This window comes from Apostichopus japonicus, chromosome 14, assembly GCF_037975245.1.
Source record: "Apostichopus japonicus isolate 1M-3 chromosome 14, ASM3797524v1, whole genome shotgun sequence".
In the NCBI taxonomy this organism is placed as follows: Eukaryota; Metazoa; Echinodermata; class Holothuroidea; order Aspidochirotida; family Stichopodidae; genus Apostichopus; species Apostichopus japonicus.
This window is the reverse complement of record NC_092574.1, coordinates 20,087,553-20,100,582: the sequence shown is the minus strand read 5'-3', so window position 1 is coordinate 20,100,582 and position 13,030 is coordinate 20,087,553. Positions and strand designations below refer to the sequence as shown.

The 13,030-nt window shown below is 39.7% G+C and overlaps 1 protein-coding gene across 1 annotated transcript; it reads left to right on the top strand.

Moving 5' to 3' along the window:
- Positions 1–8,014, top strand: LOC139979748 (uncharacterized). The gene is made up of 2 exons (XM_071990826.1): positions 1–762; positions 1,291–8,014. The coding sequence occupies exon 2, from the start codon at positions 2,471–2,473 to the stop codon at positions 7,121–7,123; it is 4,653 nt and encodes a 1,550-aa protein (XP_071846927.1). The 5' UTR covers positions 1–762; positions 1,291–2,470; the 3' UTR covers positions 7,124–8,014.
- Positions 8,015–13,030: the final 5,016 nt, after the last annotated feature.

The following is a 13,030-nucleotide window of genomic DNA, read 5'->3' as shown; positions in this document are numbered from 1 at the left end:
GTATAATTTAGTTAATTTGTATTTGTATGACAGAAGAAGTCAATCTGTCAGCTGTTTATTTTAGAAAGTTTTTTTTTAATAACTTTTACTTTAGTCAATGCTGGTTGTTGTTGATGTTGGAAAGTAGTATCCAAGGATGTAGGACAATTTACATAAACCCTAATCCCTCTATTCACTACAAAAATACAAGGTAGCATAATTGAGTATGTATACAAAAGAAACATCACCAGGTCAGGGCATAGTATAATAATACAAAGGTACAGGGTAGCATAGCATAGCTAGTGCACACAAAAGAAACCTACCAGGGCAGGACATAGTCAAGATGACAATGTATTGTATTGCCAAGTTATGCAAATTGATACACTAGTAATTATGTGTGACATCACATCCAGCCAGTGAAGTGAGTGTTGGATAAGATTTTTATTCACTCTCCAAAATACCATCATCGGATTGAGTCCTGCTATATCTCTTAGCTGAAAAAGACGGAGCTACAATATTGTGATTTTCATATCATGGGGCACAGGATCCTATATATAGGATACCTGTATTGAAGCCTGGGCTGGCATACTTTAATTAATATCTGGCATTTAACTGTGAAAGCTTGAAACACAATTTTTCCCTGGAGATTCCAGTATCACACAATATTTAGTGTTCTGGATAGGGCAGCTTGTCGGCAGAGTTGGGATGGAAGTACATCACCTGACCGGATAAAGTAAAGCTGTATTGCAGAGCTCGTCTGACAGTTTAAGAACTGGAACCATTGTAAGTAGAAACTTGTTATATTAATCTGTTCTGTATATGTAATATTTAGGATGCAATCACTTTAAAGTTTGTATACTTTTGGAGGTGAATATGCATACAAAAGTCAGTTTAATTTTGTGTAGTAATTTTTCATTGTGTTGGATAGTAAAAGTCACGCCTTAATTGACTTTCCTTAAGAAAGTGGATGTTTGCTATGATTGTAATAGTGATGGTAACTTTTATAGCATTACAAATTAATTCAAGTGATTTTGGCAGAGAGGGGTTATATGTTTAGTGGAGTGAACATGAGGTTAGTGTGCATAAAGGAGAGTTATGATGTGCTCACCATAGCTTTGGAGTAGGAATGTATATATGTTTGAGTTTAACCAATTTTTTGTTTGTATGTGGAACAAACTAAACTTTGTTCAAGATTCATATATGGCTTATTGTTACAAATTTTGTATTATAAATTTATGCAACATATTTAGTATATTGTATTTGGACAAAGTATTATCAGAGAATCTGATTGTGTATTTTGTTCCGATACAGTGCCACTTTCCTCTCACATTGGGTCGAAGACCGGAAGCTTCTGAGGATAGTTTTATCACCGACTATAACACCTACCACAACCTGATATCAGCAACCACGTGTCAACAAGTATTGTCAACACCTTTAGGCAATATTCGTCATAGTGACAACTCAGAACTCATTTTTTTTTTAAGATAAATGTTAAATCAGAATTTCATGATGTAAAGGGGGGAAAGCTCTTCAGACTAGAAGAGGTAATCTCATTCTTTTATAGAGAAAAGAATATCCAATTAATACATATTAAGACTAAATTTATACGTGCCAGTTTGCTCTCTCGCAATTGAAAAAGATCCAGGGGTATCAAAACTTTGGAAAGTCTTAACCTTTTCAGTAGTTAAGCTAAATCTAGTATATGTTATCCTCTGGTAAAGATTGCGCCAAAGCAATCTGTTATCTCTAAGTATTCAGGAGTCCTACGTGTTCCTAAGCAGTATTACAGGACGCTGTAACCTTTATTTTGCATGTTCCTTTTTTTTATTATTTTAAGGAGAAAGTTCCTCCTCAATAAATACCTATTCACTTAAGAAGTTGAATTTATAAAACTTGTTCTGCATCATTAGTTGGTTGGAGTATTTCTTTTTTACATTGCATTTTGATTTTGGATAGCCGCTAGGCGAATGTGTCGCATTGCCACTTGCATTCTTTTTGTGGGTGACAATTAAATGGGGGCCTATCCGGGAATTCTATCCAAGATTTAAGCATAAGCATTTTCTTTGACAGAAGTGAAAAATACATAACTGGTTGGTGTCATAAAATTCAACCTGTGAATTATATGTATATTAATTGTTTGTATTTACTTGTATTCGCAGACGAATTCCGCAAGAGCAGCTCTTATTTGGTCGGTCTACCCGTGTACTTCCATTCTAGCGTCTTACTGGCGGTCCCGACAAGAACTGAAGCAACATCTAATGTAATGTTGGTTGGCAAGTAGTTAATTGTGTTTTGTATTTTACATGTTTTATGCCAGACGTGAAATCCACTTACACAATTAGTGTATCATTGTTGTTTAATCGTACAACTGTGTTACCTATGATATGAAATTACATTGTTGTCGGATGTAACTATAAATTGCGCGCACTCTAAACTAAACTGCAGGCATCAGTAATTGGTTTCAATACATTGTCATTGTTATACATTAGTCATGACTAGTCAACTAGAGTTAGAAAAACTTGTGTCAATCGGAGAAAAGTTAGGTCTCAAAGGTGTAGAACTAAAACAATTCTTAGATGATGAAAGGGACAAGCTTAAGCAAGAACGAGATGAAGAAAGAGATCGAAGAGCTAAGCAAAGGGCGATTGATGCACACGAACAAGAAGAAGATAGGCAGAGACAAGAAAAGATAGAAAGAGAAAAGGCAAAGCAGTTAGAAATACAACTCAAGATAGAAGAAGCAAAGCAAGCCCAAGCTGAGGCACAAGCACAGATAGGCAATGGAGGTTATCATGGTAATGGTAGTGCAGCAAGAAGTAGACCACCTAAACTGCCACCATTCAACCAAGAGAAAGACGACATTGATGCATATATCAATAGATTTGAACGTTATGCCACATTGCAAGGTTGGGATAGGGATACTGTATGGGCCACAAGTCTTTCAGCACTTATTCAAGGTTGTGGATTGTTTGAATATTCATCACTTTCACTTGAGGATTCCAAAGATTACGACAAGGTAAAGCAAGCCTTATTACGTGCATACCACCTTACAGCCGATGGTTTTAGGAAGAAATTTCGTGATATTAGACCTGCACATGAAGATACAGGAACCAAGTATGTCACAAAATTAAAGAATTATCTCCATAGATGGATGGAATTAGAGGAAGTAACTACTTATGAACAACTCCAAGACATAATATTGAGAGAGCAGTTCTTGAACTCATGTAGCAAAGATTTGGAAACATTTCTGAAAGAAAGAAAGCCGAAGAACATCACAACAATGGGTGAATTTACCGATCAATATGTAGAAGCACATGGAGGTTGGTATCCTGGTCACTCCAAGAATAGTAGAAGTACTCAAAACAGTAATTCCACGAGGAACCAGAATCGTAACAACGGAAGATTCCACAATCACAATCAGAAGTTCCAGCAACAAAATCAGAAAGGGAAAACGTATTCTGGGCAGAGAAGTGAACCCAGGAAATGCTATATTTGTGATAAACCAGGCCACTTTGCAAGAGACTGTAGGACAAAGCGAATGCAAACCATGGCTCTTATGACAGATGTATTTAGTGACATGATGGAGAAACGCGCCTCAACTTTGACCGAACAGAACCTTCCAGACAAAAAGGAAACTGGCGGTGCATGTACAGACATTGGGGCATTCATGATGGTAAAGCCAGATCCTCATCTATTCCAAGCAAGTAAGAAGGGATTCTTCACATTAGATTGTGGTCACAAGTTAACTGTATTGACTCAAGTTACAGCCGCATGTAAAGATCAGAATTTATCGTCGATGCCTGTTCAAATGGGTAAGATAGGGAATCAAAGTGTTAAAGTATTACGGGACAGTGGATGCAGTGGTGTAGTTGTAAGATCTCAGTACGTCAAGCCCAGCCAAATGACAGGTGACGTTAAAACTTGCATCCTGATTGACGGTACGGTACGACAATATCCCGTTGCCAACATACTCGTGGATACTCCATACTTCTCAGGTTCAGTTTCGGCCTTGTGTATGAATGATCCAGTCTATGATTTAATTCTAGGGAATGTCCCAGGTGTACGAGAACCTACCAATCCAGACCCGAATTGGGAAGAGTCACAGACACAGGATCAACCAGTACAACCACCACCAAATGTAACCAAGCCTATGGCAATAAGGAATGATGATGACCCAAATACAGTTGCCGCAGCACAGACAAGGAGTCAGAGCAAAGCAAAAGAGAAGCCCTTTAAAAAGTTAAAGGTATCGTCCCCGATTGGTGAAGAGGTTACTGCAGACATGCTACGTGAAAAGCAACAACAGGACCCCACCTTGGAAAAAATCAGACAGTTAGCCGAAACAGGAGATGATAAAGTGAGTAAAAATGGGAGTACTCATAAATATGTGAAGTCCAGTGGCATTCTCTACAGAGAATTTAGTTCTCCTCGAGTGGAATTTGGAAACAGATTTAGGCAGGTGGTAGTTCCAGTTGACTACAGAGATCATGTATTAAAGGTAGCACACGAATCGATTCTAGGGGGTCATCAAGGATCCAAAAAGACGCGTGATAAAGTAATGAGTGACTTTACATGGCCTGGAATGCAAGCAGACGTTACCAGGTATTGTCAGTCGTGTGATGTATGCCAAAGAACCCTCCCTAAAGGTCGTGTTACTAAAGTACCATTAGGAAGTATGCCGCTGATTGAAGAACCATTTCAAAGGGTAGCAGTAGACTTAGTAGGACCGATCAAGCCAGCCACAGAGCGTGGACATCGATACATATTGGTTTTAGTTGACTACGCAACTAGATACCCAGAAGCAGTACCAATGAAAACCATTGAAGCTGAGTCAGTAGCTGAGGAACTCCTTGGAATTTATTCAAGATTAGGCTTCCCAAAAGAAGTATTAACTGACCAAGGATCTCAGTTTGTCTCTGGCGTCATGAAAGAAGTTAGCCGATTATTGTCAATTCGCCGATTAACCACGACTCCGTACCATGCCATGTGCAATGGGTTGGTAGAGAAATTTAATGGCACATTGAAAGCAATGTTAAAGAAGATGTGCGATGAAAGGCCTAAAGATTGGGACAGATATATAGATCCCCTACTGTTTGCGTACAGGGAAACGCCACAGGAAAGCACAGGCTTCTCGCCATTTGAACTGCTATATGGGCGGACCGTGCGTGGTCCTATGCGGATTCTTAAGGAATTATGGACCGGCGAATCAGAAGTAAGTGAGACGAAGACTGTGTACCAGTACGTGTTGGACTTACAGGAACGTTTGGAGCAAACATGTCAACTAGCACGTGAGGAGCTCAAGAAGTCTAGACAAAGGTACAAAACGTACTACAACAAGAAAGCAAGAGTAAGAAACATGAAAGTAGGAGAAGAAGTCCTCCTCCTTCTCCCCACTGATAAGAACAAGCTACTTATGCAGTGGAAGGGACCATTTCCAATAGTGGAGAAAGTTGGTACAATGAACTACAAAATAGACTTTGGCCATAGGGTCAAAACATTTCACGCCAACCTGCTAAAGAAATATAACAGACGTGAAGTGGCAGCTACTATGTTCGAGATGCCAATACAAAGTATGTATGAAGTTGTCTGCACATCGGTTCTAGAAGATGAACCACAAGAGGAATCTGGTATATCTGAACTCAAATCATTTTCCACAGATGATCTTATACATCTTCCACCTATGTTTCAGAAGGAGCGAAGTACTGATGTGAATATCAGCGGACAATTAGGAAAAACAAAAACTCAACAGGTACAACAAATATTGACAGAGTTTGAAGACAGTTTGACTGACCTACCGGGGAAGACAAAGCTCGGTGAACATGTCATCAAAGTCAGCGATACAACACCTATAAGGAGTAAACCTTATCCAATACCACATGCTCTTCGAGATGATATCCGCAAGGAGATCCAAAGTATGCTGAGGATGGGCGTAATATCGCACAGCAAAAGTCCATACGCTTGTCCGTTGGTAGCATTAAAGAAGCCGGATGGATCTTTGAGGGCCTGTTGCGACACACGCAAAATTAACATGATCACGGAGTTTGATGCTGAGCCTGTTCCAGACCAGGAAGAGATTTTTGCAAAGTTATCCAAGGATTGCTACTTCAGTAAAATCGATCTGAGCAAAGGTTACTGGCAAATCCCAATGGCAAAAGAGTCGAAGCCATTAACAGCATTTGTGACTCATGATGGGTTATACGAGTTCAATATGATGCCATTTGGTCTTGTGAATTCTGGTGCTACATTCAACAGAGTGATGAGGAAGCTTCTTAAAGGAATTGAGAATGTCCATAGTTATGTAGATGATATCCTGATACACACTCAGACATGGGAGGAACATCTCCAGAGAGTAAAAGAAGTCTTCACAAGAATCAAGAAAGCCAACTTGACGGCTAGACCTACAAAATGTTTCATTGGGTACAATGAGGTGGAATTTTTAGGACATATTATAGGAGAAGGTAGAGTAAAACCCAAACCTGACAAAATTAAAGCCATTCAGCAAGCAGAGAGACCAACTACAAAGACTCAAGTGAGATCATTCTTAGGGTTGGTAGGTTACTACAGGAAGTTTGTACCAAACTTCGCAGCCGTGGCAGTACCACTGACTAACTGTACGAAGAAAGGGGAACCAAACGTGATTAGATGGGGCGAGAGCCAGGAACAGGCGTTCCAAACACTGAAGAGTAAGCTTGCAAGCTCACCGATTCTTCAGCTCCCCGACCTCCACAGGGAATTCACACTTCGGACAGACGCTTCGGATACAGGAGTTGGTGCGATCCTTCTTCAGGAGTTTGCAGGTGAAAAATTTCCAGTAGCCTATGCTAGCAAAAAGCTGAACAAGAGTCAAATGAGATACTCAGTGATGGAGAGAGAATGCTTGGCCGTAGTCTGGGCTGTACTCAAGTTTGAGCCATATCTCTATGGCAAGGAATTTGTAATAGAGACAGACCATCAGCCATTGACATGCATTCGGAAGTCGAAAGTGGCAAATGGAAGGATAATGAGGTGGGCACTGGCATTACAGCCATATCGTTACCGCATCCAAGTGATAAAGGGAGCCAATAATGTAGGGGCTGACTACTTGAGTAGAAGTACAGAAATAATGCAAGCCAATTTCTTATCCTTCATCAGCAAAGAGCTGTAAGAAATTCATTTCCAATAGTGTATGGAAATGTGTGATTTCAGGGAGCTTAGGGAGAAGCAGAGGAAATTGAAGGAGATTTCAGTGCAGGATAGGCTGAAACAAATATCCTAATGTGAGATGTGTATAAATGTGTTAGACACATTTTATTAAAGGAGGGAGTTAATTGTCACATTAGAATAGTATAATTTAGTTAATTTGTATTTGTATGACAGAAGAAGTCAATCTGTCAGCTGTTTATTTTAGAAAGTTTTTTTTTAATAACTTTTACTTTAGTCAATGCTGGTTGTTGTTGATGTTGGAAAGTAGTATCCAAGGATGTAGGACAATTTACATAAACCCTAATCCCTCTATTCACTACAAAAATACAAGGTAGCATAATTGAGTATGTATACAAAAGAAACATCACCAGGTCAGGGCATAGTATAATAATACAAAGGTACAGGGTAGCATAGCATAGCTAGTGCACACAAAAGAAACCTACCAGGGCAGGACATAGTCAAGATGACAATGTATTGTATTGCCAAGTTATGCAAATTGATACACTAGTAATTATGTGTGACATCACATCCAGCCAGTGAAGTGAGTGTTGGATAAGATTTTTATTCACTCTCCAAAATACCATCATCGGATTGAGTCCTGCTATATCTCTTAGCTGAAAAAGACGGAGCTACAATATTGTGATTTTCATATCATGGGGCACAGGATCCTATATATAGGATACCTGTATTGAAGCCTGGGCTGGCATACTTTAATTAATATCTGGCATTTAACTGTGAAAGCTTGAAACACAATTTTTCCCTGGAGATTCCAGTATCACACAATATTTAGTGTTCTGGATAGGGCAGCTTGTCGGCAGAGTTGGGATGGAAGTACATCACCTGACCGGATAAAGTAAAGCTGTATTGCAGAGCTCGTCTGACAGTTTAAGAACTGGAACCATTGTAAGTAGAAACTTGTTATATTAATCTGTTCTGTATATGTAATATTTAGGATGCAATCACTTTAAAGTTTGTATACTTTTGGAGGTGAATATGCATACAAAAGTCAGTTTAATTTTGTGTAGTAATTTTTCATTGTGTTGGATAGTAAAAGTCACGCCTTAATTGACTTTCCTTAAGAAAGTGGATGTTTGCTATGATTGTAATAGTGATGGTAACTTTTATAGCATTACAAATTAATTCAAGTGATTTTGGCAGAGAGGGGTTATATGTTTAGTGGAGTGAACATGAGGTTAGTGTGCATAAAGGAGAGTTATGATGTGCTCACCATAGCTTTGGAGTAGGAATGTATATATGTTTGAGTTTAACCAATTTTTTGTTTGTATGTGGAACAAACTAAACTTTGTTCAAGATTCATATATGGCTTATTGTTACAAATTTTGTATTATAAATTTATGCAACATATTTAGTATATTGTATTTGGACAAAGTATTATCAGAGAATCTGATTGTGTATTTTGTTCCGATACAGTGCCACTTTCCTCTCACATTGGGTCGAAGACCGGAAGCTTCTGAGGATAGTTTTATCACCGACTATAACACCTACCACAACCTGATATCAGCAACCACGTGTCAACAAGTATTGTCAACACCTTTAGGCAATATTCGTCATAGTGACAACTCAGAACTCATTTTTTTTTTAAGATAAATGTTAAATCAGAATTTCATGATGTAAAGGGGGGAAAGCTCTTCAGACTAGAAGAGGTAATCTCATTCTTTTATAGAGAAAAGAATATCCAATTAATACATATTAAGACTAAATTTATACGTGCCAGTTTGCTCTCTCGCAATTGAAAAAGATCCAGGGGTATCAAAACTTTGGAAAGTCTTAACCTTTTCAGTAGTTAAGCTAAATCTAGTATATGTTATCCTCTGGTAAAGATTGCGCCAAAGCAATCTGTTATCTCTAAGTATTCAGGAGTCCTACGTGTTCCTAAGCAGTATTACAGGACGCTGTAACCTTTATTTTGCATGTTCCTTTTTTTTATTATTTTAAGGAGAAAGTTCCTCCTCAATAAATACCTATTCACTTAAGAAGTTGAATTTATAAAACTTGTTCTGCATCATTAGTTGGTTGGAGTATTTCTTTTTTACATTGCATTTTGATTTTGGATAGCCGCTAGGCGAATGTGTCGCATTGCCACTTGCATTCTTTTTGTGGGTGACATATAGGCCTATAATAGCCTGCATGAGGCCATTTTCTTCATCGAATAATATAACAGAGCTCTCGAACATTCTAACGTTGCAATTTTCCCAAAATAACACCCGAAATTTAAAAAAAAGTATTTTGGATCCTGATTATGAGATATTTCGGACATGACATCCCTATTTTAAAGTTGGGTATATGCCGCTTGGAAACGTCGGGAAGTGCCGTTTCCGGCCATCTAGAGGGTTTGTTAATCCCAAAATTTTCTTGTACGCTTCGCGCCAACTCATGGTGGCGCTACGCTTAGATAGTCAACAAGGTCATATCCCCCCCCCCCCCCCACTCAGAAGTACGGATCGCCGCCAATGCATATAACACCATTTTGCATTTCAGCCCTTCTTTGAAAGCAAAAATTGTACACCCCTCCCCTTAGACCCACCCCCAGGACGGCGATCATTCATGCCTGGCGCCCCCCCTATTGGAAAATCCTGGATACGCCCCTGCATGCAATACTATATTTATTAGTGAATTAACCCTGATCATTGCCTAAAACATTAATTTACCCCGATAAAAGACTACTTTAAAATTAACACTTATAGAGGATCAGATGACCCCAGTCCACATAGCCGTTACAGAAACAGAGGAGATCAACCGAATGAGTCCTGAAGAAAACAATAAACGGGCTTTAGCCTGAAATTGGCTAGAGCAAGTCAACTTCATGAGGATCTCTATCCAATTTTGACTGGATTTCAAATCGAGAAAGAAATTGAAGCACTAGATAAGCCTCAGGCAGCATAAAGTGTTACCATGGCAACATTTCCCATTCCCATTCCTCTAACGATTTCTACTGGATATTCATGAAATGGAAAGAGAGAGACTTCTTCCTCTCCTCTCCTCTCCTCTCCTCTCCTCTCCTCTCCTCTCCTCTCCTCTCCTCTCCTCTCCTCTCCTCTCCTCTCCTCTCCTCTCCTCTCCTCTCCTCTCCTCTCCTCTCCTCTCCTCTCCTCTCCTCTCCTCTCCTCTCCTCTCCTCTCCTCTCCTCTCCTCTCCTCTCCTCTCCTCTCCTCTCCTCTCCTCTCCTCTCCTCTCCTCTCCTCTCCTCTCCTCTCCTCTCCTCTCCTCTCCTCTCCTCTCCTCTCCTCTCCTCTCCTCTCCTCTCCTCTCCTCTCCTCTCCTCTCCTCTCCTCTCCTCTCCTCTCCTCTCCTCTCCTCTCCTCTCCTCTCCTCTCCTCTCCTCTCCTCTCCTCTCCTCTCCTCTCCTCTCCTCTCCTCTCCTCTCCTCTCCTCTCCTCTCCTCTCCTCTCCTCTCCTCTCCTCTCCTCTCCTCTCCTCTCCTCTCCTCTCCTCTCCTCTCCTCTCCTCTCCTCTCCTCTCCTCTCCTCTCCTCTCCTCTCCTCTCCTCTCCTCTCCTCTCCTCTCCTCTCCTCTCCTCTCCTCTCCTCTCCTCTCCTCTCCTCTCCTCTCCTCTCCTCTCCTCTCCTCTCCTCTCCTCTCCTCTCCTCTCCTCTCCTCTCCTCTCCTCTCCTCTCCTCTCCTCTCCTCTCCTCTCCTCTCCTCTCCTCTCCTCTCCTCTCCTCTCCTCTCCTCTCCTCTCCTCTCCTCTCCTCTCCTCTCCTCTCCTCTCCTCTCCTCTCCTCTCCTCTCCTCTCCTCTCCTCTCCTCTCCTCTCCTCTCCTCTCCTCTCCTCTCATCAGTTCATTAACAGAGATGAGCCTAAATATGTAAGACCTGCTTAACACTATTTCTGACAACGATGAACGGAAAGAAGCTTTAAAATTTTACAAATGAACAATAGTAAAGTATCACAGCGAAAAATGAAAGGTACAACTTTTGCCCTCAAATGGAAACCTGATTAGATTTACTGCAAGACTTTAGAGGTAGTTGGCGACGGACTTAAACGATCAACATTTAATTTATTCACAGAAATGGAGTACGGTCCAAACAGTATCATGAATAGAAAGTTGTTGCAACTTGGCCGAGTTAGAAAGGTAAATATATTTGACAGAAGTTGGCTATTTTTTATTTATTTATATAAATAGATAGATATTTGGGGGTGGGGGTGGGGGAGGGATGGGGCTCTCACCGTTATGCTTGGCGGCTTAGTGATTGATTCTTGGTTCTGTTCAATAAGTCATCAATGAATCTTACCATTGATTTGTTCTCGTCACACAAATATACACCCTGTCTACAGCTGCATACAGAAATAGCCCTGATTTCAGATGATTCGTTGTACGGTATATATATATATTCCATATATATATATATATATATATTCAATATATATATATATCATAATATATATATATATATATCATAATATATATATATATATATATCATAATATATATATATATATTCTATCATCTAATATCAATGATCACAGTTACTATACCATCAAACTGACATAATAGATCATGCACAACACATCTTTGGCGTGTGTCAGTATAACCACAGTCACACAACTCAGTTTTACAACCAGTCGATCTTTCTGTTTTCTCCCTTCGTTCTGATCGTCATCTTTTTCGCTATTCTCTTCCGCTGCAGTTCCACGAAATTATTCTTTTCCTTTTCTTTAAAATGAAAATATAAAAAAAAAGAAGTGGAGAGCGAGGATGAAGTGAATGATCGTGGTAACGTAATTTGTCGCTTCATTACTTTCCATTACTCGCATAAACCATCTATTCACCAATCTAAGTACTTGTCTTCTCACTTCCTTGACTTGAAATATTTCTCGTTTCAACAAAGATCTCTGTTTATGTTGTGTAAGATTATTATGTAAGGCTTTCTCCCTGAAGATGTGGGTCGGATTCTCAGACATTTCTTAGCGGCAGCATTCTCAGCTTTTTGTTGCCAGGCAATTAAAAAAGCGATGCGAAGAGAACAGTGCCAACAAAAGGGGGTCAATAGGGGGTGACTGACGTTTACTGCACTCGGAATGTGGAGGTGAAGGTTCGTGATGGAGAGGTCGCGGGAAGGGGGAGGGGGCTGGAACTTGCCTTTCTTAGAGACTAGGTCAATGGTTTATAGACCTACTCGGTTAGATAGAATTAACAACTGAGAAACACGTGTTGAAGAAAATGACTTTTAAAAGTTAGGACTTTGATGGACTTAAAGGGACTTTAAAGGACTTTAAAGGACTGAAAAGGACTGAAATGGACTTTAAATTTCTTCCCCCAAAACCCCATGCAGAAAATGGTCACCCATGTTCAAATTTTCAACAATAATTGTTTTGTTTTTTACTGACACCGTAAACGTAGTTACCCACACACGAACATATTTCATTGTTTATTTCAATACTCCTCAATGTTTGGGAATAATTAGTTGAGCCAGAAAATCAAGGAAAATCCTTTTGAAAAAAATGCTAGCAAATTTGTAACGTGATAAAATGTTGGGCCAATACTGAAGACCTTCCAGGAAAGGCCAGGTTCCAGAATTAGTAGGCCTATATTAGGTAAATATTATAATTATTAATTATTAGCTAGCAGGTTTTTATTAAAGTGAAAGGATGGGTGAATTTCGTTTGGCATAAGAAGCAAAAACAATGTTGGTGTCTTGAATAATGTGAATTCTATAGCCCTGGAACCAGTTTGAAGCCAGCTGTATTTTCACCCATGGTCTCAAAGAAAGAAAAAAGTCATATACATACAGACAAATAGTTGGCCTGCTAACCGAGGTATCACAAACCTATATATTTGATAAACACTATAAGCAAGGCAGTCTTCCGTCTGACTTTTAAGACCCAGGAAATGATCCCCCTGTTTTT